This window comes from Centropristis striata, chromosome 13 (assembly GCF_030273125.1).
Source record: "Centropristis striata isolate RG_2023a ecotype Rhode Island chromosome 13, C.striata_1.0, whole genome shotgun sequence".
Classification (NCBI taxonomy): Eukaryota; Metazoa; Chordata; class Actinopteri; order Perciformes; family Serranidae; genus Centropristis; species Centropristis striata.
Genome location: NC_081529.1, coordinates 34,185,412 through 34,211,588, shown reverse-complemented (window position 1 = coordinate 34,211,588; position 26,177 = coordinate 34,185,412). Strand labels below are relative to the sequence as shown.

At 35.9% G+C, this 26,177-nt stretch overlaps 1 protein-coding gene across 2 annotated transcripts; it reads left to right on the top strand.

Annotated features, from left to right (window-relative positions):
* Nucleotides 1–420: 420 nt before the first annotated feature.
* On the top strand, nt 421–24,718 carry gaa (alpha glucosidase). Of its 2 annotated transcripts, none has more exons than XM_059348872.1 (20): nt 421–940; nt 3,490–4,051; nt 5,036–5,187; nt 6,263–6,428; nt 7,510–7,606; nt 8,151–8,270; nt 9,069–9,187; nt 9,359–9,490; nt 10,325–10,435; nt 13,014–13,127; nt 13,287–13,371; nt 14,336–14,453; nt 16,195–16,328; nt 18,322–18,473; nt 19,198–19,346; nt 20,082–20,223; nt 21,204–21,302; nt 22,408–22,572; nt 23,332–23,484; nt 24,537–24,718. In XM_059348872.1, exons 2-20 carry the CDS (start codon nt 3,506–3,508, stop codon nt 24,600–24,602), a joined length of 2,820 nt encoding a protein of 939 aa, XP_059204855.1. In that variant the 5' UTR covers nt 421–940; nt 3,490–3,505; the 3' UTR covers nt 24,603–24,718. The 2 variants fall into 2 exon arrangements, with proteins under 2 accessions (XP_059204855.1, XP_059204856.1); XM_059348873.1 differs by having other exon boundaries at nt 2,360–4,051.
* The last annotated feature ends 1,459 nt before the right edge of the window (nt 24,719–26,177 follow it).

Here is a 26,177-nt window from a genome sequence, read left to right as displayed (position 1 = left end):
AAAGCCCTGCATTCAAAACTTACTTAAGTAAAAGTACAAAAGTATCAGCATCAAAATGTACTTAAAGTATCAAAAGTAAAAGTATTCGCAATGCATAATGGATTCACTCAGATTGTCCAAATATATTATTGTATTATTATTTTTGATGCATTTATGTTAGCTTTGAATTTACTGTTGTCAACATAGGGCTCATTTTAACTACTTAATATACTTTTGTGTGGTTTAACTAGTACAAATTTTAAATCTATTATGTTTTATGTTAAATCTCGACCTGAAAAGTAACTAAAGTAACTAAAGCTGGCAGCTAAATGTAGTGGAGTAAAAAGTACAATAGTTGCCTAAAAATTAAATGAAGTAGAAGTAAAAAGTAACATAAAATGGAAATACTTAAGTAAAGTACAAGTTCCTCAAAACTGTACTTAAGTACAGTACTTGAGTAAATGTACTTAGTTACTTTCCACCATTGGCAATAATCAATATCTATCCACATTAGTGTAGTGATTACTCAACACAGGGTCATTGTTCTGTGCATAAAGTTTTAATTTTCTTTATGTGACTATGATTTGAAAAGATAAATAAACGTTGTAGGCTCCACGGACCGTTCTTTGATCTTTTTCTAGAGGCTAAATTTTTTAGCGCTTTTGTCCCAGTGCGCTTGCCGTAGTTTGACATTATCCTGAACTTCACTATAACTTCACTTCGTCTTTTACAGTCTTATGTCTCACTTGCGTCTTATTTAAGTTAAACTTCTGCTTGTTCAGCTGCCTTGCAACAAAACGTATTTTCTGCCACGGCTCGCTCGTCTTCTGGTGGAGGAAAAATGCTAAAAAAAGAAAGAAATAGTTTCGGCACGATAGCTTGTTGCTAGGTTACAGCTAACGTTACCATAGCTGCCGATGGAAAACGGTTCAACGTCCTCAAAATGAACAGAACGTTAAATGTAAGTGATTCTCCATCAGCATTCAGTTAACCCTCCTGTCGTCCTTCCGGGTCAGATTGACCCAATCTGTTTTGACTATTCCTTCTTTCCTCCCTCCTCCTGCCTTCCTCTCTTCTTTCCTCCTTACTTCCTTCTTTCCTCCCTCCTCTATCCTCCGTCCTTCTTCCCTTCCCTCACCCCCCCTTTCCTTCCCTCCTTTCTTTCTTTCTTTCTTTCTTTCTTTCCTTCCGCCTTCCTTCCTGCCTCCCTCCTTCCTTCTTTATTTTTCCTTCCTTTCTTCTCCTCCTCCCCTTTCTTTCCTCCATCCTCCTGCCTTCCTCTCTTCTTTCCTCCTTACTTCCTTCTTTCCTCCCTCCTCTATCCTCCGTCCTTCTTCCCTTCCCTCACCCCCCCTTTCCTTCCCTCCTTTCTTTCTTTCTTTCTTTCTTTCCTTCCGCCTTCCTTCCTGCCTCCCTCCTTCCTTCTTTATTTTTCCTTCCTTTCTTCTCCTCCTCCCCTTTCTTTCCTCCATCCTCCTTCCTTCCTCTCTTCTTTCCTCCCTCCTCTATCCTCCGTCCTTCTTTCCTTCCCTCGCCCCTCCTTTCTTTCTTTCCTTCCTTTCCTTTCCTCGCTCCTTCCCTTCTTTTCTTTCCTCCTTCCGCCATCTCCTTTCCTTTCTCTCTTCTTTCCTTCCTCCTGATTTCCTCTCCTTTCCTCCTTCCTTCCTTCTTTCATCCCTCCCGCTTCCATTCCTTCCTCTATCCTCCTTCCTTCTTCCCTTCCCTCGCCCCCCCTTTCCTTCCCTCCTTTCTTTCTTTCTTTCTTTCCTTCCTCCTTCCTTCCTGCCTCCCTCCTTTTCTCCCTCCTTCCTTCTTTATTTTTCCTTCCTTTCTTCTCCTCCTCCCCTTTCTTTCCTCCATCCTCCTTCCTTTCTCTCTCCTTTCCATTCTTTCTCCTTTTCCTCCTCTCTTCTTTCATTCCTCCATCCTTCCTTCTTCCCTTCCCTCGCCCCCCCTTTCCTTCCCTCCTTTCTTTCTTTCTTTCTTTCTTTCTTTCCTTCCTCCTTCCTTCCTGCCTCCCTCCTTTTCTCCCTCCTTCCTTCTTTATTTTTCCTTCCTTTCTTCTCCTCCTCCCCTTTCTTTCCTCCATCCTCCTTCCTTTCTCTCTCCTTTCCATTCTTTCTCCTTTTCCTCCTCTCTTCTTTCTTTCCTTCCTCCATCCTTCTTTCTTTCCTTCCTTCTTTCCTCCATCCTTTTTTACTTCCCTTTGCGTCCTTCCCTCTTCTTCCTTCCTTGACCCGAGGACAACAGGAGGGTTAATCATTTGCAATTTATTCTACTATTGTGCGTTTCAAGCATATACAAAGCGCTAGCTGTGTGTTTCAGAGCTCTACTTAAGTTGTTTTTTTGTATGTTTGTTTGTTTTGTTTTTGTTTTTCAGATCTTTATTAACAATGAGAGAAATACAGGCATTCAGGATATAAACAAGACATATAAAGAAAAATGTCAGTTACAGTATCTGTAGATTAAAAGATATATATAAAAATAAAATAATAACATAAGGCACATAGGGTATAAGGTGCTTACTTTTATTCTATTCTGGGGTTTCTGAAAATAAGCTTTTAAAGTGTAGCAGAGTGCCTTCACATGTCTTATTTGACTAAAGTCTCTATATAAAATTTCAATTCTATTGTAAAAACATTAAAGTTAGGTAGGGATTTGGAAAATTTCATCTTGTGGATGTGAAACTTACCCATCAGAAGCATAAGATTAGTTAGAAAGCATGCTGCATATTAAAAAAAATGAACAAAAGTGAATATTCAACATTTAACAGCATTTATTTGTACAAAGAATGCCAGATAATGATTTAAAAACACTAAAGACATATTAGACCAAATAAAAAAAAAATGATTTGATTTTTATTGTGTTTGACGGTGTTGACCAAAACAAAGTAATAACTGGAAAAACGCATATTTTATGAAAAAATAAAATAAAATGGGGAGGTTGCACCAGTACATTGCTGAACAGCCAAGACCTTAGTCTGTAATGATAAACCATCAGTATTTGTAATTTAACTAACTTTTTATTTTCAAAATTAAAACCGTATTTAGCTTCATCTTGTGGATGTGAAACTTCCCCATCAGAAGCATAAGATTTTGTTATATAAAGCATACTGTTTTGTTATTAGATTCAAATTTTGAGATGATATCTTTAGGTTAAAAAATGATGGGCTGTCCAGTCTTATCGATTTCTGATTTTTTTGCATATCCCTCCAAAATATAGATGACAATAGGCAAACATGAAATAAATGTAAAGTTGTCTCTGGAAGTGCACATTTCGCTTACATCAGCAAACCTGGAAATTAATTTAATACATGGGTAAATATTATGCAAAATTTTAAAATGAACTTCTCTGATCTTATTTGAGAGACAGAATTGTTTATTCTGTTCAATTGTGGATCCCAAAAGAACTTTCCTCTGGGGGAAATCTTATTATGTCTCTGTAAAAAAATTCTGATATTCTTGTTTGTGCATTTTTTATCCATTATATCAATCCCACACATTTCTACAGAGCTAAGTCTTCTGATATGGGTCCGCTGTGTGACTTCACTGTTGCTTTGCTGCTCCTCGCCTTTGCTTTGTCAACATGTTTGTGCATCAACAACTCGTCCAACCGTGAAGCCAGACTGGTCAGATCAGTCTATGCTTTTCAAAATAAAAGCACACAACACGAAAGACTTGTTAATAATAACTACAATCCCGCAAAAACATCAAAAAACTCAGTGGAAACAAAGAAAGTACACCCAGAAAGCTCCAACGAGGCTGATATTTCCAGAGACAGTAAATGCACCATGGCCCCCGAGAGCCGTTTTAACTGTGCCAGAGACCGGGTCCTCAGCCAGGGAGAGTGTGAGGAGAGGGGGTGCTGCTACGCCCCTCTGCCGGACTCTGCAGGACCACCGTGGTGCTTCTACCCCAGTTTGTACCCGGGCTACAACATGGGTCCCCTCAGTCCCACCCCACGGGGTCAGGAGGCCACCCTGACCCGGGCCACCCCGTCACATCTCCCTGGAGATATCTCCACTCTACACCTCGACGTCATACAGGAGACCGCAGGCTGCTTCCACCTCACGGTGAGTACTTAGAGCTCTGGTTTTACTCTGAAACCTTCAGAAAAGATACAATGAGGGAAATGAAGGAGGCCCCCTGTTGATATATATATATATATATATATATATATATATATATATGTATATATATATATGTATGTATGTATATATATATGAATATATATATGTATATATGTATGTATGTATATATATATGAATATATATATGTATATATATATGTATGTATAGATATGTATAGATATATGTATATATATGTATAGATATATGTATATATATGTATGTATATATATATATATATGTATGTATATGTATATATATATGTATGTATATGTATAGATATATGTATAGATATATGTATGTATGTATATATATATGTATGTATGTATGTATATATATGTATATATATGTATGTGTATATATATGTATGTATGTATAGATATATGTATGTATATATATATGTATGTATATATATATATGTGTGTATATATATATATATATATGTATATATATATGTATGTATATATATATATATATTTTGTTAAACTGGTGTTTTTCCAATGGAAATTATTATTTGGTGGCTCTAATAAGTCTCAAATGTTAAAATATGTGATTTTCCAATGTAATCTGGTGGTTCTAACAACTCTTTTAAAGTTAAACCTTCAAAATAAGACAAACATAGTTACATACTCAAATTGTTAATTTAGTGAATCACTTTTTCTATCACTACGCTTCTAATGCACAAAGTCATTATTGACCCATGTGTGTTAACTTGATGTAATAATAGAAAAACTGAAAATAAAGGAAAAAGTGAACTGTTGTGGGTCATTTTTGACTCATGTTGTGCATTAGAAGGTGTTTATATGTTGTACATCAAAGGGTTAATTAACTTAATAAAAAACTTTGATCAAGAGATTAGACCCTCTTCTATTCTATAAACACTTTTAATAAGGATTTGCTGACCTGATGTGAGATTTGTTTCCTCTAAAGTTAAAGGACCCGTCAGCTCAGCGATATGAAGTTAATCTCCCAGCTGGAGTTCCTCAAACTGAAGCTGATACCAAAGAGGCCCTCTACACCACCGAGTACCAGTCTGACCCATTCGGCTTCATAGTGCGGCGAAAATCTAATGGAAGGGTGATGTGAGTAGTTCTGTTAATCTATAATGAATTAATTGTATAGATCAGGAATCAGCAACCACATGAGGCTCTTCAGGCCGTCCGCAGTGGCTCCATGTGGCTGTGACAACAAAATTATAGGAAATGAAACAGTTATTTCTTTACATTTCAATGTTAATTTATCATTGGTGTAGGCTCAAAGCAATTTGTATTCTTCAGTTGTAAAAATGTGCCACTTATATACACACTATATAGACATTAAAATAATGTTTTCAACTAAAATTTCAACTACATTTTGACTAAAATGTGCAGCATAGCTTAATAGGACACTCACTGAAATACTTGCAAATTCCAAATTTCAACCCTAGAGAATATTGGAGGATATTACATACTGCCAGAATGTGTTAAAAAAAACATACGGACCCGGGGGAGGGGGGTAATATTTTGAGAAAAAAGTTTACGAGATTAAAGTGGCAAAACTACAAGAAAAAAAGTTGCAGATTTATGAGATTTAAAGTGGCGAATCTGCGAGAAAAAAGTTTTTTTCTCCTCAGATTTGTCACTTTAATCTAGTAAATTTTCAACTTTTTTCTCGAAATATTACCCCCCCCCCGCCCTCTCTGTTTGTACGACTGTTTCTTGCAGATTTTTTTTCTAAATTTTTCATTTTTACATTCGAGGTCAAGGCCAATAAAGTTAATATTATTATATTATTATCATACTGATATCCACTGAAGTTACCAAATATAGATCTTCGCCCGATAAAGGGTTATCAACTCTTTTTTTTTTTAAGTTTAGTGTGTTTTAGACTTAATATTATAAAGTAATGTAATATTTTAGTCTCAATATACTTTTATCACATATTTTTACTTACTAAAAAACAATAAATAAAAACAAACCATAAAAACACTAAAACAAGAGCAGAGTCTCATGCGTGGTTGAAAGCCAAGGAATAAAAACAGGTTTTAAGATCTTTAATATTTACTATATTAGGTACACTTGCAAAATCGAATTAAATCCAAACAGTTTAGCCAAAAATGTAACCTGTACAAATATTTATAATGACGTGTTTAGTTCTGACTTCCTCTTTGTTCTCCAGTATGAACACCACAGTTGCTCCTCTGCTGTTTGCTGACCAGTACCTGCAGCTCTCCACCGCCCTGACCTCTCCCCTCGTGTCTGGCCTCGGGGAGCACTACACCTCCCTCCTCCTGGACCTGAACTGGACTTCTCTCACACTCTGGAACAAAGACATGGCGCCTCATGTGAGTCTATCTGAAGGGTCAAGAGATCATTTATTAGATATTAAACAGGAAAATAACAAACTCCTGCTGCACACATATTTTTCTCTAGTTTGGAGCAAATTGATAGTTAAACCTCTTCCAGTCTTAAAATCTTATCTAAAACAAAATGTACAAGGGGTTGCATGCAGTGATCGCCAAGGTTATTATAGTTTTAGATTTTTCATTAGTTTTAGTTTTAATGTCGTTGTGATTTTTTGTTTCCAAATTGAGTTAGGTTTAATTCGTTTTTAGAGTGAGTTTGCTAGTTTTAATAAGTTTTTGTTTTATGTGGAAAATACTTAGTTTTAGTTTATTTTTTATTAGTTTTTTTATAATGGGGTATTTGTTGGGTGCCAGATTAAAAAATGTCACAATAAATGTTTCCTTTATTTCCTTTGTCTGATCCATCTCAGCCCCAATAAGTTTATTAAGTCATAAACCAGATAGATGAAATAGATTTCATATCAACCAAAAAGGTTTACGGATGAAAAAAGTTGACAAAGACGAAAACGAAGGACATTTTCACTATAATTTAGTTAGTTTTGTAACCACAAAATACAGTTTCAATTAGTTTTTTTTTTTTTTTTTTAAACTCTGGTTTTTATTTTTATTTCAGTTAACGAAAATGTTTTTTCAATTCTAATTTTCATTTTTTCGTTAGTTTTCATTAACTATAATAACCTTGATGATCACATCGATTAAAAGTGCACATTAAAACATCACAAAATATTTGGACATTTTAGTCAAAGTCAAATTTATTTCTATAGCGCATTTACAGATGGCTGAGCCGCACCAAAGTGCTTCACATAAAAGTGCAAAAAGTGCAATAAAATACAGAATTGACAAAGGTAAAAGAAAGAAAGAAACAAAAAAAAAAAAAAAGAAGAAGATGGGATCATTTTAAAAGCACACGATTCCCTAGCACTTGCTGGAGGAAAAAGCTGAAAGAAGACAACATTTTAAATTAAGTGTTCTCTACAGAAACGTCAAACTTTTTTTCTCTTCCTGCCTCTTTCCTGTCGTGTGTTGAAGTTCTAAATGTTGACCCTCGTCTTGTCTCCAGGCCGACGCTAACCTGTACGGCTCCCACCCGTTCTTCATCGTACAGGAGGAGGACGGCTCGGCACACGGAGTCTTCCTCCTCAACAGCAACGCAGTTGGTACTGATCAGCTTTTTTATTTTGTTTTTAGTGAATAAACATTTTCTAATTAATTAATTATACAGTAAATGTATTTAAAAGTGTTTAACAACTCTTTTTTTTTTAAAGTTTAGTGTGTTTTAGACTTAATATTATAAAGTAATGTTATACTTTAGTCTTAATATACTTTTATCTCATATTTTTACTTAATCAGTATCGAGATAATAATCTCCCTGTCAAATAAACTTATAATTTCTATTATTCTTGTCTTCACTATTCAGCACAATTTGGTTATATGTTTTAATGTATATATGTATCCAAATCAGGCCATGGTAAGTGAAGTTACTGTGGTCTACTTTGGTTTTGAGTTGGATTTTGTAGTTACTGCAATTTTTATATTGTTACTTCTCTGAAATAAAGCAAAATTTAAATCTAAAACTTTGTCACAAGATAAAAACAGACATCAAGGAGTTCATTTTTAGTTATAGCTCAATTTCAACCAAAAATGTAGTTAATGCAGTTAGACTTTGTAGGGCAGTAAATAATTCTCCAAATGTCTGTACAGAGGTGATGCTGCAGCCGAGCCCGGCTCTCACCTGGGTGGCTCTCGGGGGAATCTTTGACCTGTACGTCTTCTTGGGTCCTGACGCTCCAAGTGTGATACGACAGTATCTTCAGGTCATCGGTACGTCTTTTCATTGTTGACATTCAGTAACTACTAGGGCCGCGTTAATTAAGATGAATTAATGACACAAAAATGATCGCGTTAAAACCAAAGTATTCTAGTTTACAGAAGGTCTACCTACCTATAGGCTACCTGGATTTATGAAATGTACTATATTTATAAATATGCTATTGCTCCACTCAATGGCAAAAATTGCACTGGTCTGTTGGACTTGAACAAAAATAAACAATATTTTTGTTGCTTAAGCTTATGTATTCAGTCATTATTCAATGGTATACTAAAAATCCATGTGAAAAAAATTACTTCTCACTGTTCTCAGGTCAAATATTTATATGCGATTAAAATGTGATTAATTTTGATTAATTAATTAATTATTAAGGTATAAGGTGTGGGCCTATCACACAATGGGGCGGAGCTTCCCTAAAAGGCGTCCGATCGTAAACAGTGCAATGCTGCAACACGTCCTACGTAAATAATAAAAAATTGAAAAATCTTCAAAATCGAGGATGCACACCTTCGTGCCATGTGCAAGCCACATATGAAATCTGAGGTCAGTCTGACTAACGGTCAGAGAGATATGACACACACACACACACACACACACACACACACACGCGTCTTGCTTTTATAGATATATCTTTCCTATAACAGAAATAGACATATTGACACACCAGCAATGAGAAATGTGTAGTTGAAAAGTGGAAAAACTATAAAAGCTTGTCACCAAATGTGCAGTATGTTTGAAGGAGCCCTGAGAGAAGCTGACTAATGAAAGTGATGCTGTTTATTCATCCCCAGGCTATCCCATGATGCCTCCCTATTGGTCGCTGGGCTTTCACCTGTGTCGCTGGGGTTACACCACTTCTAAAACAACCCGCCGTGTGGCACAACGCATGCACGATGCAAAATTTCCCATGGTAAATAAAATACTCATAAAGATCTATAAACTTACAGGACATTTTTTATCCTTTATGCTCCCTATACATCAGAAGACTTTATTGTAACATTTTCTAATTCTTTAAGTTATCCCCATCACTGGACAATGCTGACAGCTGATTGGGATGATTTTTTTTTATTTTCATCACCAGGATGTGCAGTGGAACGATCTGGACTATGCAGATAAGCGCAGGGTGTTCACCTTTGACCCCTGGAGATTCGGTGACCTGCCACAGATGGTGGATGAGTTCCATAAGAAAGGCATGAAGTACATCCTCATCCTGGTGGGACATCTTTAACTTTAACACTGTCCTTTAGTCCACATTTTATGTTGGACTTAAGGACTAAAAAAGAAACAAAATGACCAAAAAAGACACAAAATGACTAAAAGAAGAAACAAAATGACCAAAAAAAAACACAAAACAAACAAAAAATACACAAAATAAAAAGACAAAATGACCAAAAAAGACACAAAATGACTTACGAAGACACAAATTACCAAGAAAGACACAAAATGACTTACAAAGACACAAAAAGATATGAAAAGTATTCAAAAATTGACAAAATAGCCCAAGACTCCATAGAGTTAAGATACTATTGCTAGATATAAGAAGAAAATACTTGGTGAGCTTCATGTTTTTTGAAAAAGACCTCACCAACTGCTGATGCTGAATTGATTATTATCAATGAACACTTTCATTAAAAACGTGAAAAACACATGCATCAGTAGTTTAAAATTGTTATTGTGGTATTCTCTAAATGAGGGTTAGTAATCAGTAACAGTTACAAAAACTCTTAGTTAATGTCTTACTGGTTGTATAATAAGGCCATGCAGAATAAGGCATTAATAACTACTTAATAATGACTAATTAAGAGCCAATGTGTTACTTATTTGCATGCTAATAAGTAACTAATTAATGTTGAATATGTGTTTCCTAATATAAAGTGTTACCACACTTTCGTTAAAAAAAAGTGAAAAACACGTGCATCATTCTAATTCTCTAAATGAGGGTTAGTAATCATCAGTAACAGTTACAGTGTTATTCCAGTAGATGGCAGCAACACGTTGTTAACCTGTGACTGAGTCAGGTTCTCCTTTCTGCTGTTTTCCTTGTCAGGACCCGGGGATCAGCAGCTCCAGCCCTCCTGGGACTTACTCACCCTTCGATGATGGACTGAAACGAGACGTCTTCATTAAAAATGCTACAGGACAAGTCCTCATAGGGAAGGTTAGACTTCTGCTGGTTTATCCTTTTCTGACCTGTTTGGGATGTGAATGACTTCCAGTTTGTAGTATAATTCTGTTTAGCTGATCATCATGTTTGAGGCCAGTGTAAAATAAACAAGCAGCAATAGTCCATTCATTCAAATATTACAGTTAAGTGACATTAGTACAGTACATCACTCAGATTTTGCAGGATAATCAATACATTCCTTGGCAGAAGATTCCCATTTGATTTGATTGATTTGTAGATTTTATAGTTGACATTTTAATGGCTGCAAGCAACGATCATTTTCATGAGTGATTGTATTCATAAGTTATAATTAAATAAGAAAGCTTATGTTAACTTATTAGCTACCAGTTATTTTTGTGATTAATATTCTATAAAATGACAGAATATAGTGAAAAATGGCAATCCTAGTTTCTCAAAGTCCAAAAGATGTCTTTAAATGTCTTGATTGTCAAAGATATTCAGTTTAATATGATATAAAACAGAGAAAAGTAGGAAATCTCAGCATTTAAGAGGCTGAAAAATAGCATTTTCTGCCATTTTTGCATGAAAGATAACTTAAACTAATCAATAAGTCGACTATTTAATGCAGTTTTAGACATTTTTCAGAACATAATTGATAGGGGTGTAACAAAAATCACTTGAGTTTCACAATTTTGTGTTTTTTGATACTGTATCAATTCTCAAAAACCACTGAATTTATGATTAAATAAGTAAAGCCTATGTTAACTTATTAGCTAAAAAGGGAAGGAAAGGGCTGGGATCAGATAAGTTTACACTTCTTCCTGCTCCTTTTTGTACATTTTATTCTAATTGAATGTTTTCTTAGGCACTATTCTTTTGTTGGTTGGTTTATTTTCGTTATTTTTTTTTAATTTACATGTTTGGACAAAAAGATTTCAATCAATCTAACAGTTATTTTCGTGATTAATCGTCTATAAAATAACAGAATATTGTGAAAAATGGCAATCCTAGTTTCTCAAAGTCCAAAAGATGTCTTTAAATGTCTTGATTGTCAAAGATATTCAGTTTAATATGATATAAAACAGAGAAAAGTAGGAAATCTCAGCATTTGAGAGGCTGAAAAATAGCATTTTCTGCTATTTTTGCATGAAAGATAACTTAAAATAATCAATAAGTCAACTATTAAATACAGCTCTAGACATTTTTCAGAACATAATTGTTGATAGGGTTGTAAGAAAATACACTTGAGTTTCACAATATTGTGTTTTTTGATACTGTATCAATTCCCAAAAACCATTGAATTTATGATTAAATAAGTAAAGCCTATGTTAATTTATTAGCTAAAAAGGGAAGGAAAGGGCTGGGATTAGATAAATTTACACTTCTTCCTGCTCCTTTTTGTACATTTTATTCTAATTGAATGTTTTCTTAGGCACTATTCTTTTGTTGGTTGGTTTATTTTCTTTATTTTTTTTTAATAATTTACATGTTTGGACAAAAAGATTTCAATCAATCTACCAGTTATTTTCGTGATTAATCGTCTATAAAATGACAGAATATAGTGAAAAATGGCAATCCTAGTTTCTCAAAGTCCAAAAGATGTCTTTAAATGTCTTGATTGTCAAAGGTATTCAGTTTAATATGATATAAAACAGAGAAAAGTAGGAAATCTCAGCATTTGAGAGGCTGAAAAATAGCATTTTCTGCCATTTTTGCATGAAAGATAACTTAAACTAATCAGTAAGTCAGCTATTTAATGCAGTTGTAGACATTTTTCAAAACGTAATTGTTGATAGGATTACAAAAATACACTTGAGTTTCACAATATTGTGTTTTTTGATACTGTATCAATTCTCAAAAACCACTGAATTTATGATTAAATAAGTAAAGCCTATGTTAATTTATTAGCTAAAAAGGGAAGGAAAGGGCTGGGATCAGATAAGTTTACACTTCTTCCTGCTCCTTTTTGTACATTTTATTCTAATTGAATGTTTCCTTATGCACTATTCTTTTGTTGGTTGGTTTATTTTCGTTATTTTTTTTTAATTTACATGTTTGGACAAAAAGATTTCAATCAATCTAACAGTTATTTTCGTGATTAATCGTCTATAAAATGACAGAATATAGTGAAAAATGGCAATCCTAGTTTCTCAAAGTCCAAAAGATGTCTTTAATGTCTTGATTGTCAAAGATATTCAGTTTAATATGATATAAAACAGAGAAAAGTAGGAAATCTCAGTATTTAAGAGGCTGAAAAATAGCATTTTCTGCCATTTTTGCATGAAAGATAACTTAAACTAATCAATAAGTCGACTATTTAATGCAGTTTTAGACATTTTTCAGAACATAATTGATAGGGGTGTAACAAAAATCACTTTTTCACAATTTCACAATTTTGTGTTTTTTGATACTGTATATATTGTCAAAAAACACTGAATTTATGATGAAATAAGGAAGCCTGTGTAAATTTATTAGCTAAAATCAAAGTAAAGGACTGGGATTAGATACTTTTACACTTCTAGGGAAGGTTAGATTTAGATTTCTGCTGGTTTATCCTTTTTTTCTGACCCGTTGTGATGTAGTAAAACTCACTCCCAGACTGTGTTTCCAGGTTTGGCCCGGTCCAACAGCCTTCCCAGACTTCACCAACCCAGAGACCAGGAGCTGGTGGGAAGACTGCATCAGAGATTTCCACTCTAAAGTTCCTGTGGACGGTCTGTGGATTGTGAGTAATCACACACTCATAGAACTCAGGTTATTATCTACCTGTACTATCACTAAGATATCAGGTATGTCAGGTTTTCTGCTCTGTTTATTCTGTGTGCGCCTTAAAACCACATAAAGAACAAGTTCTCCTCTTGTGTTTTCTGCCTACTCCTCCCAGGATATGAATGAACCAGCCAGTTTTGTGCAGGGATCAGTGGACGGCTGTCCTGACTCTGATCTTGAGAACCCGCCTTACACGCCCAGTAAGTGTGTTGGATCAGTGCTGCATTAGAATAATGAATAAATACTGGTTTTACATGTATAATCAGTTTATACTTTAACCCGTTAAAGCCGGGAAAGCGGATACGTCGTTTTGTAGTATTTGTATTTTTTTCAGTCTCTTGGCCAATGAAATGCATCAGAATACATGTGGGAGTGTCGCAATCCAACATGGGACTTTTCCTGAACTTTGAAATCATCACCAATAAAAGACACTAAATGACCAAAAAGGACACCAAAAAAAGACAAAAAAATATTTAAAAAAGACACAGAATTACCAAAAAAGACACAAAATTATCAAAAACGACACAGAATTCCCAAAAAAAGACAAAAAAATATTTAAAAAAGACACAGAATTACCAAAAAAAGACACTAAATGACCAAAAAGGACACAGAATTACCAAAAAAAGACACAGAATTACCAAAAAAAGACACAGAATTACAAAAAAAAGACACAAAATTACCAAAAAAACAACACAGAATTATCAAAAAAAGACACAGAATTACCAAAAAAGACACAAAATTATCAAAAACGACACAGAATTACCAAAAAAGACAAAAAAATATATAAAAAAGACACAGAATTACCAAAAAAGACACAAAATTACCAAAAAAAGACAAAAAATTATCAAAAAGGACACAGAATTACCAAAAAAAGACAAAAAAATATTTAAAAAAGACACAAAATTACCAAAAAAACAACACAGAATTACCAAAAAAGACACAAAATTACCAAAAAAACAACACAGAATTATCAAAAAAAGACAATTCTGGTAATTCTTTTAAATATTGTTCTGCTCATGCATCTTAGTGTTACAACATCTTCCCCTTTATTTATTTATTTGCTACGATTTATTAGTCTATTTTTATATTTATATATATTCTATCATGCTCTACTTTTTAATTATTATTTATTGTGGTGTGTTTCTCTGGCTGTCATACAAACAGGAGTGGTTGGAGGCCAGTTGAACACGGGAACTCTTTGTATGTCGGCTCAACAGAATCTGTCCACTCATTACAACCTGCACAACATGTACGGACTGACAGAAGCCTTCGCCACGCACAGGTGAGACCTGCAGCCCTCACATGCAGTTTGTAGAGTTGGTTTGGTTGGAAATGTACTGCCCGCACAAAATAAAATGGATACAAATAAAAACAAAAAATCATAAAATCAACATAAAATCAACACTCTACGTCAGGGGTGTCAAACTCAAATACACAATGGGCCAAAATTTAAAACTTGAATAAAATTGCGGGCCAACATTGAACTAATAAACCTTTTAATATATACCAAACATGTTTTTCTTTAACATTAAATATGGAACCAGCAACGCTTATGAACATACAATATATAACTAAATAGTGCAGACATGCAAAATCAAATTTCAAATAAAAGACACATCAATGTCATTAATTTATTAAATAAAAATTAAATAAAAATCGTATGCCTCTTTGCTATTTGCATCCTTCTGATTTAAATATCAAAATAAAGTTTTTCAACAGGTTAATACATTCAAAAATAAAATGACAATAATAAATCTAGTATTAGCTGTAAATGCGCCATATAATACCGGCGGGTCAGCTTTTATAGTACAATAATAATATAATAATTTGATATTGGCTCGCGGGCCAAATAAAATTACACTGCGGGCCAAATTTGGCCCGCGGCCCAGAGTTTGACACTCCTGCTCTACGTGGGAAGTATAAATGATGATGATGATAATAATAATAATAATAATAATAATGATACATTTTATGTATAAAGCACTTTTCAAAAACAAGTTTACAAAGTGCTTCACTGACATTAAAACAGAAATATACCAAGCAGTTAAAAAAGTTTCAATGCAACATAGATAAAAAACACTGAATCAGAAAAAGAAAAGAAAGATCAGAAAAGAAACAAACTTTAATAAAATGCCAGTTGATAAAATATCTTTATGAAGCAAACATGCTTCAAGGACCAGTGTGTAGGATTTATTGGTAGGAATTCAATATTACATTCACAGCTATATTTTTGATAGCTTGGGATGAGACGTTCATAACTACTTATGGTGATGGCTCCAAACAGAGAGGGACTCCACATGTTTTTACGTCACCCGAAGGCCTCCGTAGCTCAGTGAGGGAGGAATTCAGGAGGGTTCAGTTGGTTGCAATTCTGCAACCCAATTCTCAACTCACTGGAAATCCCACAGAGTTCAGTTAAACCATCATTAAGACGTAGAAGCAGTATGACACTTGTTTAAATCTGCTTGGAGTTGTCCGCCACTGTCTGCCACTGTATGGACCAAGTTGTTCTTTGGTTTCTGTTAGATAGATAGATAGATAGATAGATAGATAGATAGATAGATAGATAGACAGACAGACAGACAGACAGACAGACAGACAGACAGACAGACAGACATTATTTATCCCAAGCTGGGAAATTACAGTGTAGCAGCAGCATTACACACATAGACAATAACAACACAAATTAAATAAAAAGAACAACCCAGGCATACTTCAAGCAATAAAATATAATAAAAAATAAAGTGTCTAAAGAAGGAGTATGTATTAAGGAGTAGAATAGAATTCCAGTGCAGAATAAATATGAATATACAGTATAAAAATGTTGGTGCTATCAAACAAATAAGGTGCAATGAACAGTGTGCATAAAAAACACATAAAGTGCATAGACGGTATGTAATGAACCAGACTATTATCTGTTATTGTACAGTGTGATGGCATGTGGAAGGAAAGATTTTTTATATCTGTCCCAAGATATTATATCTACCGTGCTGTATTCATCCCTGGTTGTTTGGCGTCCTCAGAGCTCTCCTGAAGGTCCGAGGGAAGAGACCCTTCGTGCTGTCTCGCTCCTCCTTCCCCGGCATCGGACGCTTCTCTGGAGTTTGGACAGGAGACGTGATGAGCGACTGGGAGCAGCTTCGGTACTCTATCCCTGGTGAGCAGATCCAGCTACCAAAAGCCCATCATACTGTGTTATTGTGTTCAGAAAAATATTTGAATGCATGTGATTATTTAGTGGGACATTGGCTTAACATGGCTCAAGTATTTGACACAATGAAAAGTTTGACCAAACCACATGTGATTTTTTTTCTCCTTTTTTTGAAGTGACCCCATATTAGGCCTGTAATGATAACACATTTTTTAGGACGATGTATTTTCCCAGAAAACTATCACGATAAATGATAGTATCGTTGAGTACATCCTTTTCCACAGCAATGAATTTTTAAATCTCAAGAATATTCAACATTGGAATTGAAATGTGGAAAATAAATATTTAAACATCCCAGATAAATAAAACATAAATAAATAAACTACAACCAAAACAAATAAAATAGACTCTCGGGCTCTGTTAACAGAAATTGCACTGAGATAAATATTATATTATAAATAATATATAAACAGCTGTTTCTGAGATTTTTTTGGGCAATTCCTACTGCCTGTCAAGCATTTGCAGTATTACTGAAATAGCACAAAAAGTCTGCGTTATAATGCGTCCACTATAAGACTGTCGTGGCTCCTTTAAGAGGCAGGACAGTCAGCGCTAACAGGCTAACGGTTAGCTCTGTAGCAGTACATTGTGTATGTGCTGTGGCAACATGTGTTCACTTAGCGGTCTCCGTTTGTTTACAACAAGCTCCGGTCACTCTGTGCACAGTTAGCATGCTGGTTTGTTTACAATAAGCGGCGGACACTCTTTTTACAGTTAGCATGCTGGTTTGTTTACAAGAAGTGGCGGACACTCTTTGTACAGTTAGCATGCTGGTTTGTTTACAAGAAGTGGCGGACACTTTGTGTAAAGTTAGCATGCTGGTTTGTTTACAATAAGCGGCGGACACTCTGTGTACAGTTAGCATGCTGGTTTGTTTACAATAAGCGGCGGACACTCTGTGTACAGTTAGCATGCTGGTTTGTTTACAATAAGTGGCGGACACTCTGTCTACAGTTAGCATGCTGGTTTGTTTACAATAAGCGGCGGACACTCTGTGTACAGTTAGCATGCTGGTTTGTTTCCGATAAGCGGCGGACACTCTGTGTACAGTTAGCATGCTGGTTTGTTTACAATAAGCGGCGGACACTCTGTGTACAGTCAGCATGCTGGTTTGTTTACGATAAGCGGCGGACACTCTGTGTTCAGTTAGCATGCTGGTTTGTTTACAATAAGCGGCGGACACTTTGTGTACAGTTAGCATGCTGGTTTGTTTACAATAAGTGGCGGACACTCTGTCTACAGTTAGCATGCTGGTTTGTTTACAATAAGCGGCGGACACTTTGTGTACAGTTAGCATGCTAGTTTGTTTACAATAAGCTACTGTGCAGTTAGCGACGGAAGCCGAAATCCGAAATGTTCCAACACCAACTTTGGCACCAATTCCATTTATTCCACCGAACTTTCTGGAGTTGTGTAGCCGTCTGGAAACTTAACTTTGGAAAACACCCTCACTATGCTTCAGCTGGCTAGTGTGTGTGTGTGTGTGTGTGTGTGTGTGTGTGTGTGCGTGTGCGTGTATGTGTGTGTGTAACTGGTAAAAAATGTTGATGGCTTATGTAAGCAACAATAATCGAGTCCACAAAAACTATTGCGTCCATTTTTATACATCGAATGATAAGTTGATATATTGACTATCGTGACAGGCCTACCCCAGATCATTTCAAATCAAATCAAATCAAACTTTATTTATACAGCGCTTTTCATACAAAAAAATGCAACACAAATCGCTTTACAAAAAAATAAGAATAAAAACAGACAATAAAAATGACAAAACCCACCCTTCCCTCCCCCACATACACATCTGTAAGTATACATACACAAACATGCACACACACGCATTTAGTCATGCACGCACACAAACACACACTCAAACTCACACACAGCACATATTGATATTTGATGGTTTTGGACTGACCTTTTGCTCCTCCCCTCCCTCCAGCGGTGCTACAGTTCAGCCTGTTCGGGGTTCCCCTGGTGGGGGCCGATATCTGTGGCTTTGAAGGCAACACCACTGAGGAGTTGTGTGTGCGGTGGATGCAGCTCGGGGCCTTCTACCCATTTATGAGAAACCACAACGACAGGCCGAACGCTGTGAGAAATGGACAGTGTGTGTCTGTGTGTTTGTCTGTGTACTTACTGTACGTTCATATATATTTCAAACTTGTGTCATTACATTTAGGGATGCACGATATTATCGGCACGTTATCGGTATCATCGGCCAACACGCCAATATAATAAAGTGATTAAATAATGTGGTGACATCACCTCTCTGTTCATCTTGTTTGTAGCTCATAGAATTGTGCAGTGTAGTCTGAGTCCGCCTATTTATTTATGTTCTGATTAGGGACTGAAGCTACTTATATTTTTTGTACTTTTTGTGGTTTTGTTTGCACAGTGCAGATTGAGTCATCACATATTGGGCTCCTGTTTTAAGTTAAATTTGAATTTAAGCAGCAGTCTGTAAGGTTCATGTAGTTGTATTCAATTTGGGTTTAATTGCTGCACAGTTGCACTTTTCACATGTTCCCAGTGAACACAGGTTATGTTTACTTATTATGTCAATTGGGAAATTGGCCAAATTTGCCCTGATGGTGGGTTTTAGTTGTGCGGGAAAAAAATATCAGTATCGGCTAAATGAGTTGTAAAAAAATCGGCATATCGGCAAAAAATCCAATATCGTGCATACCTAATTACATCGGATCTTTAGGATCTGTCCTGTATGTTTCTGTGTCTATAACTGGATCTCTCTCATGTATTATGAATAGAGGTAACTGTATATCTTCTCATTGTTTGTGTATTTCTGTTTGTCCCTCAGCCTCAGGAGCCTTTTATATTTGGGCAGAAGGCCCAGGCAGCCATGCGGAGCGTCCTGAACCTCCGTTACTCCCTTCTCCCCTTCCTCTACACACTCTTCCACCACGCACACACTTCTGCTGAAACTGTGGCCAGGCCTCTATTCATGGAGTATGGATCCTCTCTGCTCATTCATATCTTCTACACTGCCCTACAAAGTCTAACTGCAGTAACTATATTAATGATAGAAATTGAGTTATAACTAAAAATGAACTCCTTGATGTCTGTTTTATCTTGTGACAAAGTTTTAGAATTCAATTTTGCTTTATTTTAGAGAAATAATTATATAAAACCCACAAAATCCAACTCAAAACCAAGCTTACCACAGTCGGCTTTGGATATATATACTAATTTAAACATAAAAATAATAGAAATTATAAGATTATTTGATAGGGGAATTATTATCTAGGTCAGGGGTCTCAAACTCAAATTACCTGGGGGCTGGAGGCAGTATCAAAATGACCAAAAAAAAGACACAAAATTATTTAAAAAAAAGAGAAAATAACAAAAAAAAGACACAAAATTATTAAAAGAACACACAAAATGACCAAAAAAGACAGAAAAAACTAAATTACTTTAAAAAGAAACAAAATTACCGAAAAAAGACACAAAATTATTTTTAAAAAGTCGTAGGTAAACACGTTAAAGTGCCATTCATATAAAACTCACATTAAACTTTCATATCAAGGTGGGGGCCACAAAATATCGTCACGAGGGCCACACGTGCTACACTTAACATAGTTACTGCAGTTAGACTTTGGAGGACAGAATAGTTCTATTTAAATGAAGTTATTCAGATCACATGCTTTACTTTCCATTACATTGTCTTTTTTTCCTCCCTCTCAGGTTCCCCACTGACCCTAACTGTCAGAGCATAGACCGACAGTTCCTGTGGGGGTCTTCTCTCCTCATTAGTCCGGTGTTAGAACAAGGAGCAGTGGAGCTGGCTGCTTACCTTCCCCCCGCCACCTGGTACAGTCTACACAATGTGAGTCACCAATCCTATTCAATGTACTGTCTCTCAAAGAGACGGAGGTGACGTTTGGTTTTCAATCGTCGCGACGGATTAAACACGGGAGACGCAACTGTGGCCGCCGTCGCTAACTGTGCACAACGTCAGCAGCTGATCATAAACAAACCAGCATGGCTAATTATGCACAGAGTCTCTGCTGATCATAAACATGGTGATGGTGAATTAACCGGCATCTTTAACTGTACACAGAGTGTCTGGTGCTTGTTGTAAACAAACAGAGATCACTAAGTGAACACCTCCTGCAGCAGCAGTACATACACACTGTACTGCTACAGAGCTAACTGTTAGCCTGTTAGCACATACACACTGTACTGCTACAGAGCTAACTGTTAGCCTGTTAGCACATACACACTGTACTGCTACAGAGTTAACTGTTAGCCTGTTAGCACATACACACTGTACTGCTACAGAGCTAACTGTTAGCCTGTTAGCACATACACACTGTACTGCTACAGAGCTAACTGTTAGCCTGTTAGCAATTTGCAGACTGGACACTAAGGGGTTAACATCCCCTCCGGTTCTGTGACTGCAGCTGAGAGAGACTGCTGCAGGAGGACTGCTGCTTCGACTCGTTCTTACTCTTCTTAACGAGCTGCGGGGCCAGCGGCTGGTTAAGAAGAAAAGTTGCTAACTATAGCAACAAAGTCGCTAAGTTGCTTCGCTGGCTTTTACAAATGGCGCTTGGCGTTGAGTACTACGTCACATCCTGCTTAGCGTTCTATCCAATCAGTAACCAGGCTGTTTTCAGGGGAGAAAAAAGACCCTGCTCTTCTACAGGGACGAAAAAAGACCAGACAAAAGCCCGCTCCGGACTGCTCGTATTCAAATTAGGGGCGTTTCGGCGAGTGAGACCCGCCTCATTCTGGGTATTGCCCTGTTGTGGAAACAGCCCTATTGTGACAGGCCTGGTGTTGACGTCTATGTTTCCTCTGCAGGGCCAGCCTTTCTACAGTAAGGGTCAGTACCTGCTGCTGCCGGCTCCTCTGGACACCATCAACGTCCATGTGAGAGAAGGACACATTATCCCCCAGCAGGTGAGCTGTTTCTCTAACATTTTAGCTTCTCTAAGAGACAAAATATAACAGATCATTAAAAGAAGTAGTGCAGTGCCCGCAGGAAGTATGTATTCGAAAGTGTGATGTACAATGAGGTGTAATACTCTATAGGCGTATTGTTAATATATTAAGTGTATATTGGGTACCACATGGATGTGCATTGAGATATAAAGAGACACAGAAATAGTTATTTTAAGAAAAAGAAACTGAATCATTCAACATGGTTAGACATATATACAGACACAGATATAGGAGGGAATACGTTTACATGCAGCACAAAGAGATGGATGTGAATAATGTGAGTACTGCTTTTCTAATAATTTTGTGTCTTTTTTAAGTAATTTAGTGTTTTTTCAGTCATTTAGTGTCTTTTTTTTGGTCATCTTGTAACTTTTTTTGTAATTTTGTGTATTTTTTTGGTCATTTTGTGTCTTTTTTAAGTAATTTAGTGTTTTTTCAGTCATTTAGTGTCTTTTTTTTGGTCATCTTGTAACTTTTTTTGTAATTTTGTGTATTTTTTTGGTCATTTTGTGTCTTTTTTAAGTAATTTAGTGTTTTTTCAGTCATTTAGTGTCTTTTTGGTCATTTTGTATCTTTTTTTGTAATTTTGTGTATTTTTTTGGTCATTTTGTGTCTTTTTTTTAAAGCATTTTAGTGTTTTTTCAGTCATTTAGTGTCTTTTTTTTGGTCATTTTGTATCTTTTTTTTGTAATTTTGTGTATTTTTTTGGTCATTTTGTGTCTTTTTTAAAGTAATTTAGTGTTTTTTCAGTCATTTTGTGTATTTTTTTGGTCATTTTGTGTCATTTTTAAGTAATTTAGTGTTTTTTCAGTCATTTTGTGTCTTTTTTAAGTAATTTAGTGTTTTTTCAGTCATTTTGTGTCTTTTTTTTGTCATTTTGATACTGCTTTCTAGATAAACGTCTGTGACATGGACACAGCTGGTGTCGTATCAGCTTGTGTTGAACTGTATTCATCATGACAGTCTGAAAGCTGAAAACTAAACCAAAAACACTTCAGAGAGAGGAGTTCATTCTCTTTACTTTCATCCTGTTTTTCCTCTCATGTGCCTTTTTCTTGTGAAGGAGCCGGCTTTGACAACGGCAGCCTCACGCAGGAACTCTTTCTACCTGACGGTGGCCCTGACGGCGGGCGGCTGGGCCCACGGCGACTTGTTCTGGGACGACGGGGAAAGCCTCGACACCTTTGAAACGGGAAATTACTGTTACCTTGTCTTCATTGCTGGACAGGTGTGTGATTCTAATGAACATGGTACAGCTCATAACAATAATCCAAGAGCATTGAATATATTTTATTTGACCCTTTATAACATATACAATCTAAAGTCACTGTTTAATATGAATTTATAATCTATTTTAAAAGAATTTTAAGGTATTTTCTGACATTTTTAGACACACTGTGAGCAACAAAATTCATTACCGTAACACATTTTTAAATAGAAATAAATAAAAAAAAAACAATGAAAGTTTTTAAAACATGTATTTTTTTCCCCCAAAATATTTTTTATTGAAAAATACAATAAGAAATTTCCAATTACAGGAATACAATTATACTTTTCTTATTTTTTGTATACATATATGTAGACAGTCACATATACACATACACAAACGAAAATGAACAAAAACACTCAAAATTGTAGAGGAAAAATTATTTAATTAAATTACAGAGTGCAGTGTAAACCCCCCCCCCCAAAAAAAAAAAAAAACTACAAAAAAACATACTATTGGTCATTTATGCACTATGAAATGCACAACAACAGTAAAATAGGCAGAGATTCAATCAGGTAGTACCTCTAGATTAGTGAAATAGGAAATAAAAGGTTGCCATTTGTGAAAAAATGTGACTTTACTTCCTCTTAATGTGGAAAAACCTGTATAAATCATACAGGAATCAGTATTATTACATACCTTGGGATTCAGACATTAGCTTGTCCTGATGTATATTTAGACAAAAGACAAACATAAATGTTGTCTAAATGTCTCCTCCAGTCTCAGGTGGTGAGTGACCCCCTCAGGCTGACTGGGGCTCTGGACGGTCTGGTGCTGGGGGGGCTGCAGGTCTTCGGGGTGCCCTCCCCCCCCCTCTATGTATTAGCCAATGGGGATAAAGTCAGAGACTTCACATACCGCAGTGACACCAAGGTGAGTTCTCTGTGACTCAGCATTACTCCCGTTACAGGTCGTCTTCCTCAGGAAAATAATGTCATTCTGCAGACAACTGTCTTTTTTAGTTTTTTAGTTTTTACTAGGGCTGCAGGATTATGGCCAAAATGATAATCACGATTATTTTGATCAATATTGTAATCACGATTGTTCATCACGTTAGGGAAAACATCTGTATTTTTACTGCACTACTTTTAAACAAACAATAGGAACAGTTTTTAGCGTGTGCACAGAGTAAGCAGCTGATCATAAACAAACCAGCATGGCTAATTATGCACAGCTTCTCCGCTGATCATAAACATAGTGATCGTGAATTAACCGGCATCGCTAACTGTGCACAGAGTACATACACACTGTACTGCTACAGAGCTAACTGTTAGCCTGTTAGCAATTTGCTAAGGGGTTAACATCCCCTCCGGCTCTGCAGCTGGGAGAGACTGCTGCAGGAGGACTGTGCCGCTTTGACTCGTTCTTACTCTTCTTAACGAGCCGCAGGGGCCGGCTGCTCGTTAAGAAGAGTAAGAACGAGTCTCCAAAAGTCTCCAATAACTCCAGAAAAAGTAGCTGGATTCGTCGCCAGTCGCTTTTTTGAAAAATAGTCGCTAAGGGGGTCTGAAAAGTCCTTAAATATAGCAACAAAGTCGCTTGTTGGCAACACTGCTTCACCGGCTTTTACAAATGGTGCGTGTTGTTGTGGCGTCGAGTACTACGTCACATCCTGCTTAGCGTTCTATCCAATCAGCAACCAGGCTTTTTCCAGGGGAGAAAAACGGCCCCACCCCCTGGTGGTTGGTGGGCTACTGGTGTAGAAAGTGCTTGATTAGATATGCAGGAAATATCAAACAAATGGAAATATCACCGATGATCAGGTTCATTTAATTGTTTAATTCGATTCAATTAATTGTGCAGCCCTACTTTAGTTACTCTAGTTTTTACTCTGTTTGTCCTCACTTTTAACTCTTCATGTCTACTGTCTTTCTGCCAAAGAATCTAACCGTTTGCGTCTGTTTGTGTCTTTCTCTTCCCTGCAGGTTTTGATTGTGACCGGCCTCGACCTGCCCATGTCAAAGGTGTTTACAGTCCAATGGGCTCTCTGATGCACCGAACATTACCCAAGATCCTTCAGGATATTTCACTGCTGCTTGTTTATTTTGCAATTTCCCTAATATGCCAAGTAACTTGTACATTTATAAAATAAATGAAGAATTATTTTATTTTTTTTGTAAATGTCTGGTTTATGATATTGATGCATTCATGTGTTCATCATTCTAATGTTGCAGCTGGTTAAGACGGGTCTAATTTTAATTACTTAATATACTGCTGGGTAGCTAATCTTAGATAATAGATTATGATTTATTTGTTCATTTATATTTTGTATATTTTGCAGTTACCCACATTTGCAAAATAACTCAAATAAACTAGAAAATTCCTAAAGAAATTTTGAGTGTGCTTGCCTCTGGACCGTGATTCTCACCCGTGAATTATTAGGTTCCAATTTTAACTATTTTCAAAATGGAGTCTTTTTTTTATGTGCAACTGGCTGGGAAAGCACATTGAAGGTGCTAAATTAACTTTTATTATGCCTCGAGGTGACATTTGACCGAAAAACAACACGGAAGAAACGGAAGAATAATAAGACATAAGCCCGGTGAATAACAATTAATATGCTTTTGCAAGCAAGCACACAAAAATAACAATAAAAAAGAAACTTTTTGCAAATGTCAATAGGAGAATTTTCTATTTTTAATCTGAAAGCCAAAAAAACACAGGATTTTTAAAAACTTTATAATTTGTATTTTGTATTATTAATTTACTGAGATGATAAACTATTTATTGCTTGAACTAGAAGCGGATTTAAACAGACAGGTGAAGCGTCCTGCAGCAGTGTGAGGAGATGCTCTGACTCCAGCTCTGGTCCTGATGACGGACCTTTATGACGGACCAACTGCGTTCAAGCTTCTGCCTGTGACCTTTAAAACGTCACTTGTGATGAAAGAGGGTAAAATCTTTAAGGTGGGCTGGGCTGGATGATGACTTTGGTTCATGTAAAATATTAAATACATTTTAAAAAGTACAGAGATCATGACGTCCTGATGTCGCTTAGTGTTTTTCAAGTAAAATCTAAAATACCCGTTTGTGTGTGTGTGTGATAGAAAAAGCCATTGACATTCCGGAAGCAACGGGATTTGGGGGGGTTGGTCTGGAGCCGTTTAGTCAAGCTACACACACATGACCAGGTTACTACAGGAAGTAAGATACCCTTAGCCTACAAATTAAAAGCGGCATTTTTTTTTGTATTTATATCAAACAGCAATACAATGCACAATTACAAAGAAGAAGAATGAGTTATAGAAAAATAAATGCAAAAAAAAAAAAAAATAGAAATAAATAATATTTCTAAATAAAAGAAGAGTAATTAAATGGAAAAGAATGAACCAAAAACAAATAAATAATACTAAAATAAATAGATGCAAGATTACTAAGATGTTAGTTAAAGACATTAAACGCAGTGCATATGTCTTTTTTGTTTTGTAGACAGGAATTTATTTTTCTACTTGAAAATTTGCATTTGTGTATGTGGTATTTGGCAAAAAGAAAAATTAAAATTTATAAGAAAATATGCATTATCATCCTTCTTTTTGTGATCAAAACAGCCAAATATGACATATTTA

Bases quoted from the DNA above. Each gene is read 5' to 3' on its own strand.
- gaa (XM_059348872.1), top strand. From the start codon at position 3,506: ATGGGTCCGCTGTGTGACTTCACTGTTGCTTTGCTGCTCCTCGCCTTT. The intron at 10,436-13,013 runs GTTAGACTTCTG...CTGTGTTTCCAG, and splicing joins GACAAGTCCTCATAGGGAAG to GTTTGGCCCGGTCCAACAGC. The intron at 16,329-18,321 runs GTGAGCAGATCC...CCCTCCCTCCAG, and splicing joins GCTTCGGTACTCTATCCCTG to CGGTGCTACAGTTCAGCCTG.